Below are 26,043 nucleotides of genomic sequence, written 5' to 3'. Positions count from 1 at the left end.
CTATCCAGGTGACCTCACTAAAATATCTTAGGACATGAAGAATGAGTCAGGAATGGTACCACGCAGTGGTTCTCCAAGTGTGGCCCTGGGAGCAGAGGCCTCAGAATATTAAAATATATTTTACAAGGATGTGGTCAGGACCTTGCTTGAAGATTAGTTAGACAGTGAGAACATTTCTGGCTCTAATCCTAAAAATGGTAATCCAATGTAAACCTAGTTTCTGGTTTCTTAAATTTGGGAGCAGGATATTTAATTACCAAAAATATATTCTTACACCAGCAGCAAAGCCCAAAGCAGTACCAAAGACTAAAATGAAAAATACAGAGTAATAGGAGTGTTCTTAAACATGATGTTGTAAAATTCAAAGTATACCTGGGCAAAGTCTCAAGCTATTGTTTGAATTTAGTTGAATTAACAAATACTTACAGGATTAGCTCTGTACCCAGAAGTTCCTGAAGCAAATACGTAGGATGTTTCATAAGAGAGTGGTTTGGAAAGTGACACCCTCCACTTAAGCCCTTTGTCACATTCTCGCTGGGGTGATACTGAGGAAGTAGCTGAAGTTCTACTCCAGTACCTATTCAGTGATATGCATTTATCATTTGTTAGTTCCCTTTTTTTAATTCCTGCTTTAAATTCTTAGTATGTATTCATGTTAAGGATAATTTTAAGAATATACACATAAAGGAAATTTTTGGATCTTGATATTGGGCTTACTAATTTTGTTTCTCTTGCCCAATTTTTTTCTCCTCTAGTTAATTCTAAAACAAAGTATAAATTTAACAGGGCCTTTACTGGGTTCTGGATTGGTGTTTTTCTAGTGTACTGAAAACAACACTGTTTTTCTTTGGCAAACAAACAAACACCCAAATGAATATCTCATTGCAAAGTACCCCCTTGCCTATTAAACCAAAACAAAAATCTCTGCCCTGCGATCACAGGCTCAGAAGAGCAAATATAATAAATTTATTTTTTGTAAAGAAGATCCTTATGGAGGTTAAGGGTAAATCAAACTCTCCAGTCAAGACATCAAAGGAACACAGGCCATAACTTCTTGCCCATCACCTCCATCTCAAGAGTATCCTCTGCCCTAAATATTGAGTTATCTGAAGTTAAAGTTAGTCATTCTGGTATATTTGAGTGTTACCGTTGCACTTGAAAGATGTCTTTTAAATTGCTATTCTGTAAGAAGTGGTGGTAGCCAGTAGCCCACTGAGACAAAGTAATGTCGGTCCTTCTAATAGAAATTATGACTGAGCATTTAAAAAATCACTATACAACTTTGGGAAATAAATTGAGGTATTCTTTATTATAACATATTTACATATTTACAAAATAGTTTTTATGCAATAGGTCATCCTGCATAGTATCTTAAGAATGAACTTCATATTCTGGGAGTAAAAATCCAAATTTCTTAATGATATATGCATAACCTGACATCTTTCGGACCACAAAATACTTTCAGTTTGGCTTCAGAGAACACAAATACCTGTTTAGAATTTTTTGTAGTCAAGAACAAAGCATATTCAACAACAAAGTAATTTAGTTGACACTGAGTATATTGCTAATTTGCATAATTTTGAATACACGCATATCCTATTTCCCTTAAATTTACTAGTACAGTTCTATTTGGTTTCTATTCAGTCATCTCAATTTTCTACCTCATTATTCCTTAAGACAAACCAGAGAATGGGCAAGTCATTGAGAGACAAGGAGGAGAAAACTAGAACTGCTTAAGTCTTTCCAACTGTGGCACCACTCTGGTTCCGGGGGACCTGACAGGCTTATTCACTGAAGGGTCCTGAACAGAGTCATCTGAGTTCCTTCTGTCAACTGAGGTTGATGCTACATTACTCGTGCTGCCTTTTTCCTGTTGTCTTTTGCACCACTTAATTAAAACACCGAAGTGTACATACAAGCTGAGAACATTCACTAAGTAATTCCCCAAGCAAAGAGCAAAGAATCACAGACAGGACCCCAAGAACAGTGATAAGAACCGTGTCAGGGACTGGTTTTCCTGAGAAGCTTGAGGGACTCGTAGTAGGACTTGCCCTCAGAACTGTTGGTGTGGGTGGAAGCGGGCAGGGAGGGGGATGGCTGGGTGCCCGGGGAAGGGGACCGGGCCTCGGGCTGACGGCTTGCATGTAGTATGCCCGCTCATTAGGACGCTGCCTGGCTCACACCGCCCAGGCACATACAGGGTCTGGAGTTCTTTCTCTTACCCCTTGTATGACAAATCTAAAAATGAAAAGATAAACACAAGGTGGGGAACACGGAGCTCATGGAGTCAGTCATGCTTAGACAACTTTCAAAGGTAACAGAGGGCCAGAAAGAGCCTGAGGCCAAAGCAGAGTGTAGGTTCATCTTTTCCACGCGCCCTTCCCTCACCTTCCTCGCCTGCTCACACTGTTCCAGGGAGCAGAAGGCTCGTCAGGTGAACAGGACTGGAAATTTACCTGGCTTCACACAAGCCATAGAAGAATTTGAGGACAAAGGGAAAACTGTCATCAAAGTGGATGTCCATGTTTGTGAGTCTATGAAAATAGCCATCAGAAACATCAACTGTTTAAGACTTGGTAAAATAAAAAGGTACTTTTTAAGGATCTTTAAAATTCTGTATAACAGGAGGGAGAATGTCAGAAATACTCCAAGTACGGGCATCCTTCATCCCTAATTGTGATTTGTTAGCAGGCCAATGCCATGATAAAATATGGTTAGGAAAGAGGAGCTTTTTAAAAATAAAGAATAAAAGCAAGTGGTACAGAAACACTTTTCTTTTATTAATCAGATAAAGTGTTGCACAAATAGCAATAAAAGCGGGGAGAAAAGCATTCTAGCCCTATTACACCACAGCAACTGGTTACATGCCTTTTCTCTCCTTCCTTTTAATGACAGACAAATCTGAATTTCACCCAGCAACCATACAGTGCTTGGAAATGAACACAGAGTTGTGAAATTAATGCTTCTCATCCTCAGGTAAAAAAGCAAAAATCAAGTAAGTACTCAAATTAATACGAAGCAAATGTTACATGTAATGACAGTGCAGGATAATAGCTTCAACACCCTTTATAAGATTGTGCTGATTAATTTACATATAAAGAATTGTATAGACAAGTAAATAAAAATTAAATTACATTTATGTAAGAAACTGTTCAAAAAGTTATATGAACTTGCATACATAGAGTCCAGAGTAAAAGACAAACTAATTAAATTTTGATTTATATAAATCCAAAAATGCTAAAATATATTATTTGGGGTTGGAGGGGGGAGGGAGAAGCTTTCACTAAATACAAACATGATGGACTAGATAAAACAGGCTGAATATTAAATAGTTTCACTGAAAACTTCCATCAAGAGTAAAGGCAGAATGGCACCAAGTTAGAAAAGCAGTGTTTAAGGCAATCTAAATATTAAGTAACCTTAATTAAAACAGGAGGCATAGAATCCCATAAATAACAAAGTAATTCCTCTGAAAAATGTCTGACAGTTGAGAAAATGAGTGGAAATAGGAATAATGGACATTGTCAGAGTTTACTCGGAAATATCGAATAGTAGTATATAAAAATAACCCAAATGCTTCTGATTTAAAATACACTCAAATCATGTGCCACTTAATTGTCACACAGCAATGGAAAATAAAACCTACTACTGCAGTGTTTCAGAGTATAAATCTGTGAAATGCCAAGTCTTACTTTGAAAAAAATCTTAAGATGTGTGTCCATCCATGGTAACAAAAAAAAAAAAAAGAAAAGAAAAGAAAAAAGAAAAGAAAAAAAGAAATCACTCCCGTTATTTTGGCCCATGTGAATGAAAAATATGCATAGAAATGTCCACAGTCTCCCTGCCAGTTGGTGTCTGAGGATCAGCTGTTGAGCACACGGCTCAGCGTCACACCTGAGATCACTGATCACCTGCATGCACAGAAAGTGTTAGAATAACAGAGAGAAATCATGAGATAACAACGACACATGCTTTAATGAATTGTATCTTCCTAAACAACAAAATAATCAAGTACATATCATTGAGTTAAATGTCAGAGCACTTGAATTTGCACCTTACAAATTTGGTATATCAAATTGTCCTATAAAAATATTGACATATTTTTTTGAGAACTGCGGTACGTGAAATGACACGATCACAGCAAGGATCTGTTTGTTTTCATCTACTGGAATGACACCATGCCTTTCTAGCAGAGAACAAGGGCAGCCTACAGGCAAATTATCCAGACTGCTGCATTCATTGGAGCTCTCTACCCGGGGATGATACGATAATATCTTTACCGCCAAGTTCCAAGTGAAGTCGTCTCAGTGTCCTGGGGCAGTCTTCCATCACACGGCCCGGGGGGGCAGGCGCTGCTTGTACATGCCAGCAATGGCTTTGGCTGCGCTGTAGATCATCTGCCGGCGAGACATGCCGGTGAATGTCATGTGCCAGTCAGTCCGGGTCACGTTCAGTAAGCTCTTTTCCAGGACTTCACCCACTGTCACCAAAAGGCCTGACCACCTCAGACTGTAGTCCTGGGGCGTCAGATTTTGAGCCTGTGGAAAAATGAAATTGGGTATGACTTATAATGCACTTTAAAAAATGAATGGGCCTAGCTCTAAGTGACATTCCAAAGTCTCTCTCTATGCTACTTTTAATACAGATGACGACAAACCAAGAAACACAGCTACCTGGGCAACAGAAGAATCAGAACAATACTGCCAACACCTCCTCTGTGGTAAGCTCATTTGGTGGTTCAGATGTCTTTTCAGTCTTAACTTAATGATGCCGTCTAACAGCTCAGCATCCAAGAGTTTAGATTCCAGTCCTGTCTGTGCTGCTTCAGGTTAATAGTAAAAGGAGTGCTGAGAGAGCGCACCTCCACCCCAACTCTTCCCATCCTTTTCCATGGTCCCTCCCTCATGAGTGTGCCCTTCTGAGCCTTCCCATCATCTGAAATTGCAATTTACATTTTTACTTGTGTATCATCTAGTCTATTAGACGTCTGAGGTTCTAACGTTTCATCAGTAAGTCTGACTTTCGTGTTGATTTTCCAGTTAGCATATCCCAGTTAGCTAAAAGTTAATAGTACAGTAGCTATTTTTTCTATAGCAAATACATTTCAATTCTACTGAAATCCTTTTTTCTTCTTTACACAGTTCAAACACGAACATATTAAATTGATTAGCTATTGCTTGACCCATCAGCGTGTACGACCCAGGGCTGTTTTTGGGATAAACGAATCTTGGCCAGACTATTATGTTTGTGATGTTAGGATTTACAATAAAAAATACACACATTTGGGGCAACCTCGGTGGCTCAGCGGTTTAGTGCCGCCTGCAGCCCGGGGCGTGATCCTGGAGACCCGGGATCGAGTCCCACGTCAGGCTCCCTGCATGGAGCCTGCTTCTCCCTCTGCCTGGGTCTGTGTGTCTCTATAAATAAATCAAATTTAAAAAAAAAACAAAAACATACACTTGACCCCAGAACGATGCAGAGTTTAGGGACAATGACCTCCTGATGTAGCTGAATATCCACATGTAACTTCTGGCTCTCCCAAAACTTAATCACTAACAGCCCATTACTGACCAGAAGCCTTAGTGATAAGTCACTTAATACTGATTTTGTATGCTACATATATTCTTAAAGTAAGTTAATAAGCTACAGAAAAAAGTGTTAAGAAAATCAAAAAAACTGTCAAGTACTGTACTGCAAAGATTCCACTTCTAAGTGGACCAGTGCAGGTCAAACCCATGTTGCTCAAAGGTTGGTGGTATCTCTGCCCACCCTACCCCCTGCCACCTCCCAAGCTCAGGAGCAGGGAGAAAGGCTGCAAGTTGCCTAAATGACCATTGGCCAATGGGTGAATCAGTCATGACTATACAATGAGGCCTCCATACACACCCAAAAGGCCAGAGCTGCTGGGTTGTGAACATGTGGAGATGTAGGGATGTGGTGGGCTAGGAGAACACATGGAAACTCTGCACCCTTTCCCTAGGACCTTGCCCTCTACATCTCTTCCAGCTGGCTGTGCCTGAGTTGTATCTTTTTATCATAGTACTTGAGTAGAGAGGCTTCCTGAGGAGGGGGTTTTCAGAACCGATCTGTAGCAGGTGAGTCAGAGGCACAGTGATAAACTGAATTTGTCACTGGCATCTGTGGTGGGGGAGGGGGGCAGAGTTGTAGGACGGAGTCCTTATTCTATGGGATGTGATACTATCTACAGGTAGACAATGTCAGAATTGAGATGAAATGTCTCACACTTGGCTAGAACAGCCCTGGCTTGTGTAAACATGTAGCTTACGAAAAGCAGGGATGAAATGAAGAAACTTTGGTTGCTGAGTGGCCCACATGGTCACTACTGGAAGGGAGCAGCATCTAGGCTGTACTCAGTCAGTAAAGGTAAAATTACCAATGGATCCATCTCCTGGAAAGTTGGTTTACTGGACACATAAAGAAATGCAAACTATTAAGAAAAACGCCCATTAAACATTTGGTTGGTGTCATCTACCATAGCTAAAGTAAAATAATATGCTGAGGCTGGCCTTGATGCTTGATCAAGTTAGGGACACAAGTTGATGGCATTACAATAAAAATCTGTAAGGAAACTGTTAGGTTTGAATAGGCCTACATGCAGTGGTCTTCTTTTACCTGATTGCATTTTGGAGAGGGACACGATAGTCCACTGGAGGAAGTTTCCACAACTTAGTACTGTGAAACAGAAGGGATGTGAGTATGCCCTTCAAGTATTATTAACTGGACATGCTATATGAGAACCAGTAAGACCATCTGAGCCCACACACAGTGTGGAACAGAAGATGGTATGCTAGCAGGGACAAATTTTCCATGGCATAGCCTCGCATGAAGCTCAGACTGAGGTTTATGGCAAAAATCTGAGTGCTGCCCAGCAACATCTACTGGGACTTCAGAGTAGACTATTTCCATTTAGCATGTGTTTACACTTCCTAGTAGACATTATTAGGTAAAACTACCCCTTTCACTGAAGAATATAAAATTATTTTGAAATGTGAAATAACCAAAATGTCTAGGAAGGTGTTGGAGAAACATACTAATAAGGGGGGGGCAAGATGGCAGAAGAGTAGGGTCCCCAAGTTCCCTGTCCCCACCAACTTACCTAGATAACTTTCAAGTCATCCTAAAAACCTACGAATTCGGCCTGAGATTTAAAGAGAGAACAGCTGGAACGCTACAGAGAGAAGAGTCTGCGCTTCTAACAAGGTAGGAAGACGGGGAAAAAAAAATAAAATAATCAAGTGGGGGAAGGGCCCCCCCGAGGAGTTGGGCTAAGGGGGGCAGCAGCGAAAGCCTCCAGGACAGGAAAGCCCAGTCCCAGAGAAGCAGGAACTTTTTTCCCGGAGGGAAAGGTGCTTGCAGGGAACTCGGGCAGGATCCCAGGAAGGGCAGTGGAGCCTCCAGGTTCCTGGGGTCACTAACAGAGGAAGTGTGCCTGGGGAGAGCACGGTAAAGGGCCGGAGCGCACGCCTGGCAGGGCCTTGGGAGCAGCTCAGGCAGTGGCTCCGGGCAGAAGGAGCTGCACAGCCTCGGGAGTGCAATTCCAGCAGCACAAGCCCTGGATCCCAGGGCACCAGGTGGACACAGCACACAATGCTGCACTCCCCTCGAGACAGGCAGAGGCTGGAAGGGCACAGTACAGTGAGGATGTTCCTGCCACAGGGCGCCCCCAAGCTGTGCAGGTCTGCACCCCCCGCTCAGGGAGCATCCAGGCCAGTGTGGACTGGGAGCTGAGGTAGTTACTGCAAGATTGGACTCCAGGGCTGGAGTGGGGCCACCAGGGAACAGGGGCCTCATGGGGTAAATAGCTCCCACCGAGCCCGGCACCTGGCAGGGGATGGGGCAGCTCCCCCAGGTGCACACACCTGAGAATCAGCACAGCAGGCTCCTCCCCTAGAAGACAAGCTGGAAGGAGGGGAAAAGCAATTTCTTGACCATGCAGTGCTGGGAAGCTCCAGGGGAAGCCGTGGGTTTTACAGTATATAGAACCAGAGGATACCCCTCCTTGGTTTTTCTTTTTGTTCCCTTTTTTTCCTTCCTTTTTCCAGTACAACTCGTTTTTAGTTACTCTGCACTGAGCAAAATGACTAGAAAGAACAACTCACCACAAAAGAAAAAATCAGAAACAGTACTCTCTGCCACAGAGGTACAGAATTTGGATTACAAGTCAATGTCAGAAAGCCAATTCAGAAGCACAATTCTAAAGCTACTGGTGGCTCTGGAAAAAAGCATAAAGGAATCAAGAGACTTCATGACTGCAGAATTTTGATCTAATCAGGCAGAAATTAAAAATCAATTAAATGAGATGCAATCCAAACTGGAGATCCTAATGCCCAGAGTTAATGAGGTGGAAGAGTGAGTGACACAGAAGACAAGTTGATGGCAAGGAAGAAAAAACAAAAGACCATGAAGAAAGGTTAAGGGAAATAAATGACAGTCTGAGAAGGAAGGTTCCAGAGGGTGCCAAAAGGGACAGAGGTCCAGAAAGTGTATTTGAACAAGTCATAGCTGAGAACTTCCCTAACTTGTGGAGGGAAATAGGCATTCAGATCCAGGAGATAGATTCCCCACCCTAGAAATCCATAAAAACCGTTCAACACCTCGACATTTAATAGTGAAAATTGCAAATTCCAAAGATAAAGAGAAAACCCTTAAAGTAGCAAGAGACAAGAGATTCCTAACTTATATGGGGAGACTATCAGATTAACAGCAGACCTCTCCACAGAGACCTGGCAGGACAGAAAGGGCTGGCCTAAAGGAGAAGAACATGCAGCCAAGAATACTCTATCCAGCAAGGCTCTCATTCAGAATAGGAGGAGAGATAAAGAGCTTCTAAGATAGGCAGAAACCGAAAGAATATGTGACCACCAAACCAGCTCTGCAAGAAATATGAAGGGGGACCCTGTAAAAGAAAGAGGAAGCCCTAAGAAATAATCCACAAAAACAGGGACTGATGAATAGGTATTATGATGACACTAAATTCATATCTTTCAATAGTAACTCTGAACATGAATGGGTTTAATGATCCCATCAAAAGATGCAGGGTTTTGGACTGGATAAAAAAGCAAGACCCATCTATTTGCTGTCTACAAGAGACTCATTTGAGATGCCTACAGCCTGAAAATATGAAGGGGTAGAGAACCATTTGCCATTCAAATGGTCCTCAAAAGAAAGCAAGGGTAGCAATCTTCATATCAGATAAATTAAAGCTTATCCCAAAGACTGTAGTAAGAGAGGAAGATGGACACTATATCATACTTAAAAGATCTATCCAACAAGAGGACCTAACAATCATGAATACTGACTCCCCTAATGTGGGAGCTGCCAAGTATATCAATCAATTAAAAACCAAAGTTAAGGCATACACTAATACCAGGAGACTTTAACACAGCGCTTTCTACAAATGACAGGTATTCTAAGCACAACATCTCCAAAGAAACAGAGCTTTATATGACATACTGGACCAGATGGATTTCAGATATTTACAGAACTTTATATCCAACGCAATTGAACACACATTCTTCTCAAAGCCACAGGGTACTTTCTCCAGAATAGACCACATACTGGGTCATAAGTCAGGTCTTAACTGATACCAAAAGATTGGGATTGTCCCCTGCATATTTTCAGACCATAATGCTTTGAAACTAGAACTCAATCACAAGAAGAAATTTGGAAGAAATTCAAACACGTGGAGGTTAAAGACCATCCTGCTAAAAGATGAAAGGGTCAACCAGGAAAGTAGTGGAGGTTAAAGACCATCCTGCTAAAAGATGAAAGGGTCAACCAGGAAAGTAGAGAGGAATTAAAAAGATTCATGGAAACTAACAAGAATGAAGATACAAGGGTTCAAAATCTTTGGGATTCAGCAAAAGCAGTCCTGAGAGGGAAATACATCACAATACAAGTATCCCTCAAAAAACTGGAAAAAACTAAAATACACAAGCTAACCTTGCACCTAAAGGAACTGGAGAAAGAACAGCAAATAAAACCTACACCCAGCAGAAGAAAGTTAATAAAGATTCAAGCAGAACTCAATGAGATAGAGGCCAGAAGAACTGTGGAACAGATCAACAAAACCAGGAGTTGGTTCTTTGAAAGAATAAGATAGATAAACCATTAGCCAGCCTTATTAAAAAGAAAAAAGACTCAAAAATCATGAATGAAAGAGGAGATCACAACCAATACCAAGGAAATACAAACAATTTTTAAAACGTATTATATGAGCAGCTATGTCAACAAATTAGGCAATCTAGAAGAAATGGATGCATTTCTGGAAAACCACAAATTATCAAAACTGGAACAGGAAGAAATGGAAAACCTGAAAGGACAATAACCAGCGAGGAAATTGAAGTAGTCATCAAAAACCTCTCAAGACACAAAAGTCCAGGGCCAGATAGCTTCCCAGGGGAATTCTATCAAACGTTTAAAGAAGAAACAATACCTATCCTACTAAAGCTGTTCCAAAGGATAGAAAGGGATGGAATACTTCCAAGCTCGTTTTATGAGGCCAGAATCACCTTGATTCCGAAACCAGACAAAAACCCCACCAAAAAGGAGAATTACAGACCAATATCCCTGATGAACACAGATGCAAAAATTCTCAACAAGATACTAGCCAATAGGATCCAACAGTACATTAAGAAGATTATTCACTATGACCAAGTGGGATTTATCCCCGGGATGCAAGGCTGGTTCAATACTCGTAAAGCAATCAACATGATAGATCATATCAACAAGAGAAATAACAAGACCCATATGATCCTCTCAATAGATTCAGAGAAAGCATCTGACAAAATACAGCATCCATTCCTGATCAAAACTCATCAGAGTGTAGGGATAGAGGCAACATTCCTTAGCATCTTAAAAGCCATCTGTGAAAAGCCCACAGCAAATATCATTCTCAATGGAGAAGCACTGGGAGGGCACTTGAGCACTGAGTGTTATGCTATATGTTGGCAAATTGAACTCCAATAAAACAAAAATTAGAAAAAAAAAGGATGACAATGCCCAGAAAAGTTGCATTAATATAGAAATAGTTTATGTAAAAGATCATGATGCCTAGAGAGACAATCATAAACGCGGCAACTCTTTTCCCCTAGGACTCACTTTGAAGCCACGGGAAAAGCTTTGAGAACCAACTGCCATGTAGACAGTGTCTTGTGAACAACTCTCAACAAAGAGCTAGCTGCTTGGTTTGCAGATGGCAGTTCCAAGGTGAGTGGACAAGTGTGTCTGGAAGGCCACAATCCTGATGGAAGAAGGTAAAAACAAATGAGCTCTGTGTGCTGAAATGCACCCTATTTTTGCAGCAGTGGTAGAAAATACTGACTCAGGGGTAGTGGCCAATGGTCTGGCCACAGGGTCAGGCAGGAAGGCGTAATGGAAACATGACCTATTAAAATCATGTCCATATGGAGCACAGCCTTGTGGAAATCAGTCTGAGAATCTGAGGGGTACAATGAAGTAGGACACAATCCCAACAAAACTTCTTCCGGCTTTGGAAGGTGAGTGGAACAGACAGCAGACACCCCTGCTTTAGGTGGCCACCCAGGTCCATAATACAGGAACAGAATAGAAGATACTACACCAATGTGGATGGCTGAGCATCATTTCCCAGAGCAAGGAACACACCTGACAACTCAAGTCTACTTTGATGGAGAATCACAATGAGCAACTGAAACCCAAGTTGTCTAAAATGGGGCAGATGAAAGCATACAGTAGGTGCTAGCTTACATGACTTCAGGAACATGAGTAGGATGGAAAGGAGTATGGATACTGGACAGATCCCTCTACTTCCCTATGGATCTGGGTCAGGAGGGTAGGGGAGGATGACAGTCATGACTAAGGATGAGGATGGATGCCAGGGAATCCCACCATGTGATGAGAAGGCTGGAACTTTCTGTTGCTCCCCAATGACTTGAGGAGGGGTACAGGTGGGGAGAGGGTCTGGAGGTTGACCCAATCAACAAATACCAGTGATTCAAAAATGCCTATGTGACCAAGTCTCCATAAAAACCAAAGGGATGGGTTTGGGAGAGCTTCTGAGTTAGTGAACATGACAGATTTGTGAATAACATAGGGTTCAGAGGGCATGGAAATTCTGCCCCCCTTCCCCAAATGTCTCTTCCACCTGCTATTCCTGAGTTACAGCCTTTTATAGTAAATCTGTAATCTAGTAAGCATGTTTCCCAAGTTCTATGACCTGCTTTAGCAAATTAATTGAACCCAAGGAGAGAGAGAGGGTCATGAGAATCTCTGGTTCATAGCCAAACAGCTGACAGTCTGAACTTGCGAATGTCTGAAGTGGGTAGTGGGGGAGACAACATCAGATCCTACAGATGCAAGACTATCTGAAGGTATATAGTGTCAGAACTGAGTTGAAATGCAGGATACCCAGCTAGTGTTAGAAAACTGGTGGCATACAGGGGTAGGGGAACAGACTCCCTATATTGGAATTGGTTCTAGAACTCTTTGTAACATTTTTCCAGTACAATTCAAGATTTTATTAATTGTACCACTGGTTTTGACATTTAGCTTTGAAGTGATAGTCTACTGTAATTCGGGGGGCAGGGGGTTAGGCTAGTCCCATAAAGTAAAATGGAAAACTGTCAGTGAATAATACTATTACATCAACAAATTAGATGAAGCGGCTGATGGTCTAGGAAAATAAAAATTGCCATAGTTGATTCAAGTATTAGGCTGAACCACATTAAATTGACTTTCTGACTTCAGAGAAAGCAAATATTGTCAGTTTCATATGATTCAACCTAATTACCTCAACAAAGCAGATGGAAGAATATTCCATTCTGAAAATATTGATGAAGTTTTCCACTTTATCAACATTTCATATTGAAATGAATTTAATGTTACCATCTATAAATTTTTCTGTACTTTTGAAAGGAAATTAGAAAAATTAAGTAAAAGGTTCAATAAGATTAAAAAATTCCAAGCATTAATTCCCAATAATTCTCATGTAAACTATAAACCCCAAAGAGAGCCACTGGTTGCTTTCTAAACATAAAAGCTGACTTTATACACGAGGAACATATGTCTTTCCATGGGAGCGGATCCAGTAGCTTTTATCAGATTCTCAAATGCCTAAAGACCCAAATAACTTGAAGAGATAGCTTTGAAATGACATTTAACAATGTACCTTAGAACAAATGTGATGAAAATTTTATGAAATGGAGGACAGGAAAAATTCAACAAAATGCCCTTTTGTATGGGAGTACTAAGGCTCCCCTGTAAACCTATATTTACATTCCATTCTTATCAAGAAAGCATGAAAGGAAAGGAATCAATCCTTATATACCTCATGCTTCTGATTTTCTATGTGGACAGGTAAACTAAGAGTTACATTTTCAAGAAACATAAAGACATACACCTTTCATTTAAGGTTTCCACTTGTTACAAAAGATGAACAGACAAGGACAAAAGATACAGAAATAGGGGAACCAAAATAGTAGACAAAGGAGAAGTAAATGAAAAGTAAACATACAACCAGCAGAACAGGTAAAATGTTACATCTGAAGAGAAGGGAGGTACTCAATAAGGAAGAAATCAGAAGCTGAAGAGTAAAGAGAAAAAAGCTAAAAGGGAAAAGAAAGTGGCGAAATCAAGAATATATATCCTATCTCTAGTAAAACATCTAACACAAACTTGTATTCTGAGAACAGTATTTTTTTCTTTAAAACAAGCTGTGGCCAGTTTTATTAAAATTTTTGTGTGATTTACTTTTCACCAGTCTGTTCTGACAGGCTTCTAATGATATCAGAATAAGCTGGATCAATGATAGCCAGAGTGCATACTCTGTAGTATTTCCCACATGCTGTGCCCAATTCATTATTATTGCCACTGTAGTGATGGACACCAGTTTTGGTCAACATGGTATAGTATTCTATTCAGATTTCCTCAGAGCAGGGCAGTTGTTGGCCAGGATGACCAGTTTCGCTTTGCCGTGTCTCATCATTTTCAGGGTCTGCTTGTACCCCAGCACATACTTTCCACTTTTCATAACGAGTTGGAGCCTAGAGTTGATCGACTCCAGTGACTTTTTCGTCATCTTTGCAGCCACCATCTTCCTGCCTTAGATGCAGGATGGCCCCAACCAACAGAAGCCGCCAAAATGGCCAGAAGTGAGAAAGGAAGGAGTTCCCACAATGCTGAAAACAGTATTTCAAGTTTCACGAAGAAGAGAAAACTAACCTGCTGAACAAATTCCAAAGGCACTGGTGTGGCCTGTGTAAACGTTTCTAGGTGAATGCCATGGACAGGATCTTCCACTATCAAACAGCCAATGTCAAACCACCTGTAAGAGAATGCATGAAGACTGAATTGTTTACGTGCTAAATAAAAGTTATAATGATTAGACAAAATAAACTCCAAAAACCAACTAGTATCATTCAGATAAAACCTTAGAGAAAATCCATAAAAATTATATATAAAATTACCTGTTGGCTTAATTCCAAGAGCAGAGACAACAAAGAAGAAAAACCAGAATAATCCACATAAAGTTTTTCTTGCTAAGATTCAGGGAAAAGAATGGGAATAGGAGTATTCAGAAAGCAACAGATACTCATCTGAATATGCAAATACTTAATCATGAGTAACTTTTTTAAAATGTCACTTGCTAAAATACAGGAAGTGTTATTTTACCATCTCTATGGTTACCATGTAGCCCACTTGCAAAGTTACTAGCAAATTAAATAAGCTCATTCAGAGGAAATAACAAATCTTTTCCTTATTCTTGATGATCAGTCTTGGAAAACACTTCACAAAATCAAGAAAACTTTCTTCCATTTAAAGTTACTCATAAATTATAAAAGTACATTTTATAATTGCCTTTAGTCATCTGTAACACCACCAGCATTTTAGATAACCAGAATTATGCAACCACCAGATGCCATGAAATCTTGAGTTGGGGTAACAAGAGGATATACAGAGCAAAAAAAGTTCAGTCTATTTTTAAAAATATGTAGATCTAATGAAATGTGATAAAATATGAAATGAATTAGGTAACTTGTATTTACATATTCAAAGAAACAGTAAAATCTAAAATAATACATTTGCTGAGTATTAAAATGATAGCAGGCACTATCTGTAGTATTCATATCCTAAAACTTGGTTTCAAGTAAACAACACTGGCATGCCAAATAAAATTAATAGCCTTAATCAGTAACTTGTGTATAACGCAGAGAGTAGAAAACAATCGTGGTGACTAAGCTGGCAGGCATGGACTTCCTGAAAAGCTGACTCCAAGAAGGTAAAAGTCCCTTCTGTGATGTCACGGGGAATCCACATTAGAAGAACCCTAAGGTCTTCTCTGTTATCTGAAATCTAGTCGTGCTCGTGACCATGTCAACAGGGATATCCCACCAGCATCTAGAGCTGGAACCATGGTCATGCCCATGAAAGCCTCTTCCATTTCTTTCACTAGTGCTGCTGGCTGGGGAAACGCTGGGTCCTCCTCCTCTCCTTACTTTCCCTCAACTCAATGGGCACACCCCGCCCCACGTTCACAGACAGTAACGGAGGCACTGTCTCCGTTCCTTACATCCCCTCTCCAGGCAGCTGCTGAAAGAACATGGACTTGACCAATCCCCGCGTGGCAGACTAAAAGAGAGCTTAAGCAGAACTGTGGTTCCAAGATAGTTACTTGGATTTCATTTACCAGCAAAAATCTCAAAACACAATGTGGGAACTGCCACTCTGTGTTTTACAAAAGACAGACCAACTAACATCACCAGTCAATTCTCAGAAAAAAGGACATTTTAACACATTTAACATGCAACGTAAGATTTTTCAAGCTGGTGGGTTAATCCCAATATAGGGATAGTGCATGCTTACACAGGCTTTTGTCCATGTAAGGTACATGTCATGTCAGCTATTCTCATGCTACATGGACTGATGCAGAATTCAGAGACAGTCAGGTCTGTCCTGGCTCTATTCTTTGTTAGGGCTAACCACATTTGGGATCTCTTCTTTTGGGGATCAGTCTCCTCTTAGCTGTAAGCACGTTTTTGACATTATCTTGTGTGCACTTATTTCACACAAGACCACAGCAGACAGAAATAGCCAAAGCCCTCACTGATCCTCTGTACCTTCCTATCAAGACCTTTCCTCTTCTCCTTCACCCACACTGAACCCGCAACAGATTTTCTAACGCTAGAGTTTAACCTTGAACAATGTGGAGGTTATACTTGCTGTGACTCCCTGACTCCCTGTGACACAGTAAAAAATCTTAACTTCTGACTCTCCAAAACCTTCTAATAGCCAACTGTTTGCCAGAATTCTTACCAATAACAATCTATTAGTACATATTTTGTATGTTACAATTGTAATATACCATATTCTTATAATAAAGTGAGCTAGAGGGAAAAAATTGAAGAAAACCCTATGAAGAGAGAAAATACATTTACAGTGCTATACTGTATCATAAAAAATCCACATAAGTGGATGTGTAGTTCAAACCCTGCTTTTCAAGAGTCAACTGGTTTTACTATCCCTAATGTTCCTAATATGCTACTGTACTTGTCAAGTAGGAAAAATACCACATCCAGGTATGACAGACAGTTTAAGGCAGACCAATGCTCTCCATGAAAAGCTGGATGAAGTATCCAAATCCCGTATCCAAAGGTGTGGCAGATGCCAGGAGGACAAAATGGAGTAACATCAGGGATGGGGGAAAGCCTTCAGAGTGAGGTGAAGACCTTCAGCTGGACCTGAGTGTCACCCAGCTTGAGCTCAGCAACTAGACTCAAAGCAAAGGAAACCCATTCATTAACATCTCCCACAGGTAGAGAAATGGTTAGAATTTTCTCTGGAGCTGGAGGTGCTCGGGAGCACCATCATTTATGTTCTCCCTCCGGTGTGAGAATGCATATAGGAGCAGAGTCAGGGCATTCTAGCCAGCCGGCCGCCTGCCTCCGTGATCCAGTGCATGTACACCAGCTCAAGCCATCCCACCAAGGCAACCCGGTACAGGGCACAGTGGGACACCCCAAGACTCCAAACACACATCGATTACACAGGGCATATCCCTACGAAAGGCCGCCCTTTCAAGACTGGAAGAGATAAGTGTTTCACCTAAATCACAAATTCAAAATGAGGAGACAGGAATATGCTTAAATGAAACAGATTCACAGTCTGAGGGATGAAAGAGGTTCAAAGTGATGGTCACAAATATGCTCACCAAACTGGAGGAAAGAGTGCATAAATTCAGAAAATATAAAACAGCCAATCAGAGCTGGATACAGTAACTAAAATGATGAATACATTAGAGGGAATCAGCAGCAGAAGATGTAGCAGAACAGATAAGTGATCTGGAAGACCGGCTATCCTAAAGCAACGAAGCTGAAGAGCAAGAAGAAAAAAGAAAAGGAAGAAGGTTAAATGGTCTCTGGAAAAACATTAACCATACTACTATTCCCATTAGAGGGGTCTCAGAAAAGAGAAAGGAGCTGAAGACTCCCTAATCTGGGGAAGGAAACAGAGACCACATCCCAGAATCAGAGCTCAAAATAAGATGAACCCAAGGAGGTCCACAACAAGAAACATAAATGTCAAAAATTAAGAGAATCTTAAAGCCATGAAGAGATAAGCATCTATTTATACATAATACAAAGGAAACCCCAAAAGGCAACTAGCAGATTTCTCAACACAAACTTGGCAGAACAGGAGGGAATAGCATGATCTAGTCAAAGTGGAGAGTGCTCACTTCGGCAGCACATATACTAAAATAGTCAAAGTGTAGAAAGAAAACACCTACAATCAGGAATACTCTAACTGGCAAGGTTAACATTCACCACTGTAGAAGAGAGAAGTCATTGATCACCACTAAAACCAACCTCATAAGAAATGTTAGACTTTTTTTTCTAAGAAGAAAAGGCACGGCCAGGACTAGAAAGAAAAGGAAAAAATTTCACAGGTAAAAGCAAACACACAGTAAAGGTAGATCAATCATTTTTACAGCTACTGTGAACAATAAAAGGCAAAAGAAGTAAAAGCAATTATATCTACATTAAGAGATTCATAAAATTTAAAAAATGTAAAATACGGTATCATAAACAAGGTAGAGGGATGAGTAAAGTGCTTTCTGAATCTGTCTGAACTTATGAGATCATCTTTATAGACTGCTATATACTTAAAATGCTATTTATGACTCATGGTAACCACAAACCAAAAACCTATTACAAATACAAAAAACTAAAGCTACACACACCACAAAAAATCATCAATCACAAACAAAGAGAAAGGAACATGGCAGAAATAAAGAAACTACAAAACAACGAAATGGTAGTAAAGTCCATACCTATTACTCCAAATGTAAATGTCAAAATGCTCCAATCAAAAGGACATAAGGTGACTGGATAAAAAACAAGATCTATATGCAGCCTAAAAGAGACACACTTCATACCTACAGACACACAGACTCTTATAAGGGAAGGGAAGGAAGAAGATATTTCATGCAAATAGAAGCAAAAAAAACCCTTAAAACAAATATTGGGATGCATGACGCGAATCAGACCAAACAGACTCTGAAACAAAGACTGTAATAAAAGACAAAGAAAGGCATCACATAATAATAATAAAAGGATAAATCCAACAAGAGAGTAGGACAATGGCAATTATCTATGTACCTACCATGGAAACATCTAAATATATAAAACAAGTATTAGCAGATCCCAAAGGAGAAAGTGAGAATAAAACATTAAAGGACTTTACCCCCACAACTTGTATCAATGAATAGATATCCACACAGAAAACGAGTAAGGAAATGGTGGCTTTCAACCAGATAGATTTAACAGATCTATATACAACATTCCTTCTAAAACTAATAGAAGACATATTTATTTTCAACAGCACATAGAATGTTCTCCAGGATAAATCCTATGTTAGGCTGAAAACAAGCACCTTTTTCCTACACCACAAGGCTATCAAATTGGAATTCAATTACAAGGAAAAAAGACCTGGGAGAAATACAAATATGAAGGTCAAACAATATGCTACTTACTAAACAACCAAAGGGTCAATATAGAAATCAAGGAATGAACTCAAAAAAATCCTTAGAAACCACTGAAAACGGAAATTCAACAGCTGAAAATCTTTGGGACTCAGCAAAAACAGTTCTAAGGGGGAAATTTACAGTTATATAGGCCTACCTCAAAAAAACAAGAAAAATATAAACTAAAAAGTTCAACCTTACAAACTAAGAAACCTAGGAAAAGAACAAAACTCAAAGTTCATAGAAGGAAAGAAATGTGTGGGAAATATCAGAAAGGGAGACAGAACGTAAAGACTGCTAACTCTGGGAAACGAACTAGGGGTGGTAGAAGGGGAGGAGGGCAGGGGGTGGGAGTGAATGGGTGACGGGCACTGGGTGTTATTCTGTATGTTAGTAAATTGAACACCAATAAAAAAAAAAAAAAAAAAAAAAGTGGAAATAGAAACCAAAAAACAAACAAAACAAAACAAAAACCAAGAGCTACTTCTTGGAAACCATAAACAAAACTGATAAACCTTTAGCCAGATGAATCAAGGGAAAAAAAAGAGTCAAATAAGATCAGAAACGAAAGAGAAGCAACTGATATGACAGAAATACAAAAAATTTTAAGAAATACTTAAAAATACTATGAAAAATTGTATGCTACCAAACTGGACAACCTAGAAGAAATGTATACTTCCAAAAAACATCCACTCTTTCAAGACTGTATCAGGAAAAAATAGAAAATGTCAAGACTAATTACTAGTAACAAAACTAAATAATCAAAAAGCCCTTAACAATAAAATCCAGGACCAGACAATCTCACAAGAGAATTAGGAGTTATTTATACTCATCCTTCTCACACTATCAAAAAAAAAAAAAAAAAAAAAAAACCAAAAAACCCAGGAAGGAAAACTTCCAAATTCATTCTGCAAAGCCAGCATTTCCTGGATAGCAAAATTAGACAAAAACACAAAAAAGAAAGTTACAGGCCAATATTCCTGATGAACAAAGATGCAAAAATCCTCAAAACATTAGCAAACCAAAAAAGTGGTTCAGAATTATCAAGTCACAATTTTAAATTTTTTTTTTTTTTTTTGCCACTCAACTTGTTTACAGTTAAGTCTCAGCTTCAATATGAAGCTGTTAAAAAAAATCAAAAGCTTGCTTTGTTTACATACTAAGTATCCTGGCAAGTATGCCATTAAACACAGTAAGGAATTTAAGATAGCAAGAATAAGAAATTAATAAAAGATAAACATTGCAGCCTAAACAAAATTCTTACAAAAATAAAATAACTATCACTGGTTACATAAAGTTTTCCTGACTGGTTAAAACCTAACAGTATAAAACACGCATTTTAAATCTTTAGCTATCAAGTTCAGAAAGCACCAGTGTCTATTTTAAATGATTCTTCTCCAAAGCCAAAGTTGTAGTCAAAATTAATTCAAATGTTATAACACATTCTAATACTAAAAACATTCAGTATTACTGAAGTGGAGGTAAATCCCAGAGCTTTTGGAGCTCTGTCATGCTGCAAAGGGCTGTTTCTCTGGTTCACTCAAAGCAGCAAACAACAGAGTCCAAGGATGTCTAGGGGCAAGACTGCTATACCCAGCTCGGATCTCCCCATGAAGCATGGCTACCACGTCCACAAAAATAGGATGTGTGGGGGTAGAAGGCACACTATTCTGCTAGCTAAAGAGACAGCAAACCACCCTCCAACCCTAAAAGCTCCTTCCCCAGGTAAATAAATGTATATAAGAGGAAAAACTTAAAATACATTAATCTACAGAATAAGGATTTTGAAGTATCAATGTGATCCCTATTTCAAAAATGTTAACTAGAATTATCTGGTCATTGCTAATTATATCTTAATGATGTATCCAGATTCAATTTCTGTTGATTTATCAATAGATACTTCTAGTCAAAATATTAACTTTAGGGCAGCCCCGGTAGCCCAGTGGTTTAGCGCCACCTTCGGCCCAGGATGTGATCCTGGGGACCTGGGATTGAGTCCCACCTCGGGCTCCCTGCATGGAGCCTGCTTCTCCCTCTGCCTGTGTCTCTGCCTCTCTCTCCCTGTGTCTGTCATGACTAAATAAATAAAATCTTAAAAAATATATATTAACTTTATCTCCAAATATCTTAACCACTAGCACAACTGCAATGTATTATCTCCCTGAGTTGTTAAGCACTGGAAGAGAAAAAAATAGATGTTCAAGCAGCAGGCAACAAGGCCCTTTCACACAGCGGCTTCCAAGTGGCTACTGAATAGTCCAGGAATAATTCTAAAAACAAGAAAATTCATGCATTTTAGTAAGTATGTCATAATTTTCACAGCTGAAATTTCCTTAGACACTGTACTTTCTTTACAAGGGAATCCTGATTTTTCTTAATGTTACGGTGAGTCAGGACTTGAACTAGCAGCCTTCTTTTTCTTCTTCTGTGTTTCTTATGCTTCTTTTTTTTTTTCTTTTTCTCATTCTTCATTGCTTTTCTTCTTTTTTGCTCATACCTCCTCAATATAAGCTGATTCTGATAAGGACTCAGATGATAATAGTTTATCTTCAGGATACATCTTTTTTTTTTTTTTGGCTGAGTCCTTTAATGTCCTTCTCTTTTCTTTCTCATTTGCACCCTCTGACTTCTTTTTCTTTTTTAAACTATCCTTACTGTCCGATTCAGTTTCTGACATGGAGCTTTCGGAAGACTTATGTGAACGGTTCTTTTTCTTTTTCCTTTTCCCTTGTTTTTTATCATCATCAGAATCTGAAGAACTGCTGGAAGAATCAGAGCTTGATGAAGAAGAATATCTACCAGATTTCTTTTCTTTTTTCTTTCTCTTTTTTTGGATGAGCTCTCAATTCCACTTAATAATTTCTCCCTGTATTTTTCTAGTTCTTTTTCCCAGTTCTCATTCATTTTTTCTTAAAATTCAGCCAATGCCTTGGAACCTTCTTTTCTAGTTGTCCTTTCACTTCTTCCCAGGTAGGACTTGGTCGGTTTAGATAATCTTGGATTGTTGGCCCAGAAGACTATATTGGACCCCTTGATCTGGCCATTGCTATTGGGTTCATATAGGCCACCTAACTGTCCTGCTTCCCCATGGTGCAGGACTGATTGCAGAGTCGGACGCCAAGGGAGATCGGGCCAGAGAGTGGCCGAAGAGCACACAATTTTAATTATTAAAAAAAAAAAAAAAAAAAAAAGACTGTAATCTCTAAGGTAACCAGCAAATGAAATGTAAAAGGTTAAGACAGAGGAAAAATGAAGTAATGATCACTGGGTGGCTCCTGGGTACTTACATAGAAAGTTCAACCTTATTACCCTACCATTCAAAGTTCTTCACACATCTGTCTCCAAACCATTTCTTGATTTCCTAATCCAACGAATGACTGGCAAAGCTAGTAACTAACCTCTGACCCCCGAATCCTCTTAATCATCTTCAAACTTCCTCTACTCAGAATGTCCTATTCTTTCCACTTATCCAAATTTTACCCACTCTTCACAATCACAATCCAGTCCAAGTCCTAATCACTCACAAATCTCATCTGACACTATCTCCACACTGAGCTATTTCCCCTTGAATTGTAAGTAACATTTCCCATCAGCAAAAAATTATACACTATCTTATACAGTCATTTAAAACTGTTCATCTGGGGATCCCTGGGTGGCACAGCGGTTTAGCGCCTGCCTTTGGCCCAGGGCGCGATCCTGGAGACCCAGGATCGAATCCCACGTCGGGCTCCCGGTGCATGGAGCCTGCTTCTCCCTCTGCCTGTGTCTCTGACTCTCTCTCTCTCTCTCACTGTGTGCCTATCATAAATAAATAAAAAATTAAAAATAAATAAATAAATAAATAAATAAATAAATAAATAAATAAATAAATAAAACTGTTCATCTGTGTACCTATTTTCTCCCAACTGGCCAACAGTACAACCTCAAAGTTGGAGAACGTTTTTTACAGACTATAGCCATAAAGTATTAGGCACAGTGCTACTTGATACTAAATAAACAAAAAATATAACAAAACTACAATGTGATTACAAAAGAGACAGATTTCAACAGTTGGGAAGCTCTTTCAGCATAAATAGTTTCAGCATGTTAAAAATAACTTCTCCCATAAAAAAGCCATCTATTTAAAGTATAAAGACCTTACAGACCATAATGAATCATGTTCTCTGAATATTTTCCAAATTAAGTAGACATGCTTTATTGCTCAACATATCTCAAACGTGGTGACTTGCCACTAGGCCCTGTGCCCATGCCTTCCATTATTCTGAATAACTGTGTGAATAACGGTGTTGGTTACTGGTGGTCAATTACATATAAGCCAATACAGCATTGTAATCTCTCAAATTTAGTACTATTATATTCAGTGATTGTTCACCCAATCTTATTGATCCAGGCATTACTATCTCCATTTTATAATTAAAAAGGAGAAACTTGAGTAGAAACGTGTTAGGCTATAGAGATCACAAAGCTAGTTAAACAATATAGCCAAATTAATCCAAAACATAATTTTCTCTAAAATAGGATACATTTTTTTTACTAGGTATATACAGTGCCAGCCCCCAGGAATAATTGTATTTTGCTAGTAAGACAAAATAAGCCTCTTGCTGAATAATTTATATGCCACCAAACTAGACTACTTAGAATATATGGATACATTTCTAGAAACATACAACCTATCAAGACTGAATCATAAAGAAATTGAAAATCTGAAAAGATCGATTTCTAGTACAGAGATTCTAGTTAGTGATCAAAAACCTCCCAACAAGCAAAAGTCAGGACCAGACACCCTCACTGGCAAACTCTACCGAACATGTAAAGAAAAATTACTATTAAAGAAAAATTACTACCAATCCTTTTCAAAGTCTTCCAAAACAATAGAAAATAAGAGACACTCCAAATTCATTTTACAAGGCCAGCATTACCCTGATACTAAAGCCCGACAAGCACAGCATAGAAGAGAGAATCAAAGGCCAATTTCTTTGAGAAACACAGAGGTAAAAATTTTCAGACACAGAAATGGTTCCACATCCACAAATCGATCAACGCAATACATTAACAAAATCAAGAATAAAAATCATATGATTATCTCAATACATGCAGAAAAAGCAGGTGATAAAATTCAACAGCTGATAATGATTAAAAAAAAAAAAAAAAAAAAAACTCTCCAAACAGGTTTAGAAGGAATGTACCTCAATATAATAAAGGCCACATAAAAAAAAAAAAAAAAAAAAAAAAAAAAAAATAAAGGCCACATAAAACAAGTCCATAGCTAGTATCACACTCAACAATGAAAAGTTGAAAGTGTTTCTTCTAAGATCAGGAACAAGACAGGGATGCCCACTCTTTCCACTTCTATTATTCAATATGGTATTGAACTACCTCTTACCAGAGCAATTAGGCAAGAAAAGCAAATAAACACATCCAAATTGGAAAGGAAGAAGTAAAATTGTGACAAAACTGTGCCTATTATACTATATGACATATTATATACCAAAAACACTAAAGACTAAAAAAACAAACAAAAAAAAACAAAACAAAAAAAAACCTTACAACTCATAAATGAGTTCAGGAAAGCTGCAGAATAAAAAATCAATACACCAAAATCTGCAGATACGTATACACTAATAAACTATGAAGAGGAAACCTTAAGGAAACAATACCACTTAAAATCGCATCCAAAGGACAAAACACTGAGAAACAGATTTAACCAAGAAAGTGAAAGAGCTCTGCTCTGAAAACTATAAAACACTGATGAAAAAAATTGAAAACTCAAATATATGGAAAGATATCCCAGGCTCAGGGACTGGAACAATTAAAATTATTAAAATGCCCATACTATTCATAAAGCAATCTACAGATTCAATGCAATCTTTATCAAAATTCCAATGGCATTTTTCAGAGAAATAGAACCCTAAAATTTGTATGGAACCATAAAATCCTGAATGGCCAAAGCCATCTTGAAAAAGTAGCAGCTTCACACTCCTTGATTTCAAAATGTATTTCAAACTATACTGCAAAGCTATACTCATCAAAATAGTATGGTTGTTGCATAATAATAGATCAATCTAACAATGGAGAGCTAAGGAATAAACCCACACTTACATGGCCAATTAATTTACAACAAAAGAGCCAAGAATATACAATGGGCAAGGACAGTCTATACTATAAATGGTGTTGGGGAAACTGGACTACTTACACCATACACAAAAAATAACTCAAATAGATTCAAGACTTGAACTTAAGACCAGAAACCATAAAACTTCTAGAAGACAAGAGGGAATAAGCTGCTTAATATTAGTCTTGGTGATAATTTTTTGAAATTTGATACGAAAAGCAAAGGCAAAAAAAGCAAAAATCAGTAAGCAGGGCTACATCAAACCAAAAAGGTTCTCAGAGCAAAGGAAACCATCAACAAAATGAAAAGGCAACCTACTGAAGAGGAAAAAACATCCACAAAATCACATACTTCATAAGGCGTTTACATCTAAAATTTATCAAAAACCCAGTAATTCGAGAAAAAACAAACAAAAAAAACCATGTGATTAAAAAATGGGCAGAGGCTCCAAATAGTTCTCCAAGATATACATGTACATGAAAAGATGCTTAACATCACTCATCATCAGGGAGATGTAAATCAAAACCACAATGAGTCATCACCTTAAACCTGTTAGGATGGCTATTATCAAAAGTCAAAGTGTTGGAAAAAATATGGAGAAAAAGCAAGCCCTTGATGAGAATGTAAACTGGTGCAGCCACTATGGAAAACAATATGGAGGTTCCTCAAAAAATTAAATGAGCTATATGATCCAGAAATTCCACTTCTGGGTATTTTTTTTTTTAAAGATTTTATTTATTTATTCATGAGAGACACAGATAGAGAGAGGCAGAGACACAGATAGAGGAGAAGCAGGCTCCATGCAGGAAGCCTGATGCGGGACTCGATCCCAGGACTCCAGGATCACGCCCTGAGCCAAAGGCAGGCTCCAAACCACTGAGCCACCCAGGGATCCCCAACACTTCTGGGTATT

The 26,043-nt window shown here is 38.9% G+C and overlaps 1 protein-coding gene and 1 pseudogene across 3 annotated transcripts in view; both read right to left on the bottom strand.

Annotated features, from left to right (window-relative positions):
* Positions 1 to 2,759: 2,759 nt before the first annotated feature.
* The window catches only part of PRRC1 (proline rich coiled-coil 1), a 40,634-nt gene continuing 17,350 nt past the window's right edge, over positions 2,760 to 26,043 (bottom strand). For 2 of the 3 annotated variants that reach the window (XM_072840850.1, XM_072840851.1), the window contains exons 8-9: positions 14,221 to 14,323; positions 2,760 to 4,538 (exon numbers count right to left, since the gene is read on the bottom strand). In XM_072840850.1, the coding sequence (XP_072696951.1) occupies positions 4,329 to 4,538; positions 14,221 to 14,323 (313 nt within the window). In that variant the 3' untranslated portion in view covers positions 2,760 to 4,328. The remainder of the gene's footprint in view (positions 4,539 to 14,220; positions 14,324 to 26,043) is intronic. The other variant, XM_072840852.1, reaches the window with a different exon arrangement.
* LOC140641279 (large ribosomal subunit protein eL30 pseudogene) lies at positions 9,765 to 14,210 on the bottom strand (annotated as a pseudogene).

Source organism: Canis lupus, chromosome 10 (assembly GCF_048164855.1).
Source record: "Canis lupus baileyi chromosome 10, mCanLup2.hap1, whole genome shotgun sequence".
In the NCBI taxonomy this organism is placed as follows: domain Eukaryota; kingdom Metazoa; phylum Chordata; class Mammalia; order Carnivora; family Canidae; genus Canis; species Canis lupus.
Note: the sequence above shows the minus strand (reverse complement) of the source record. Positions and strands in the feature narration are given on the sequence as shown.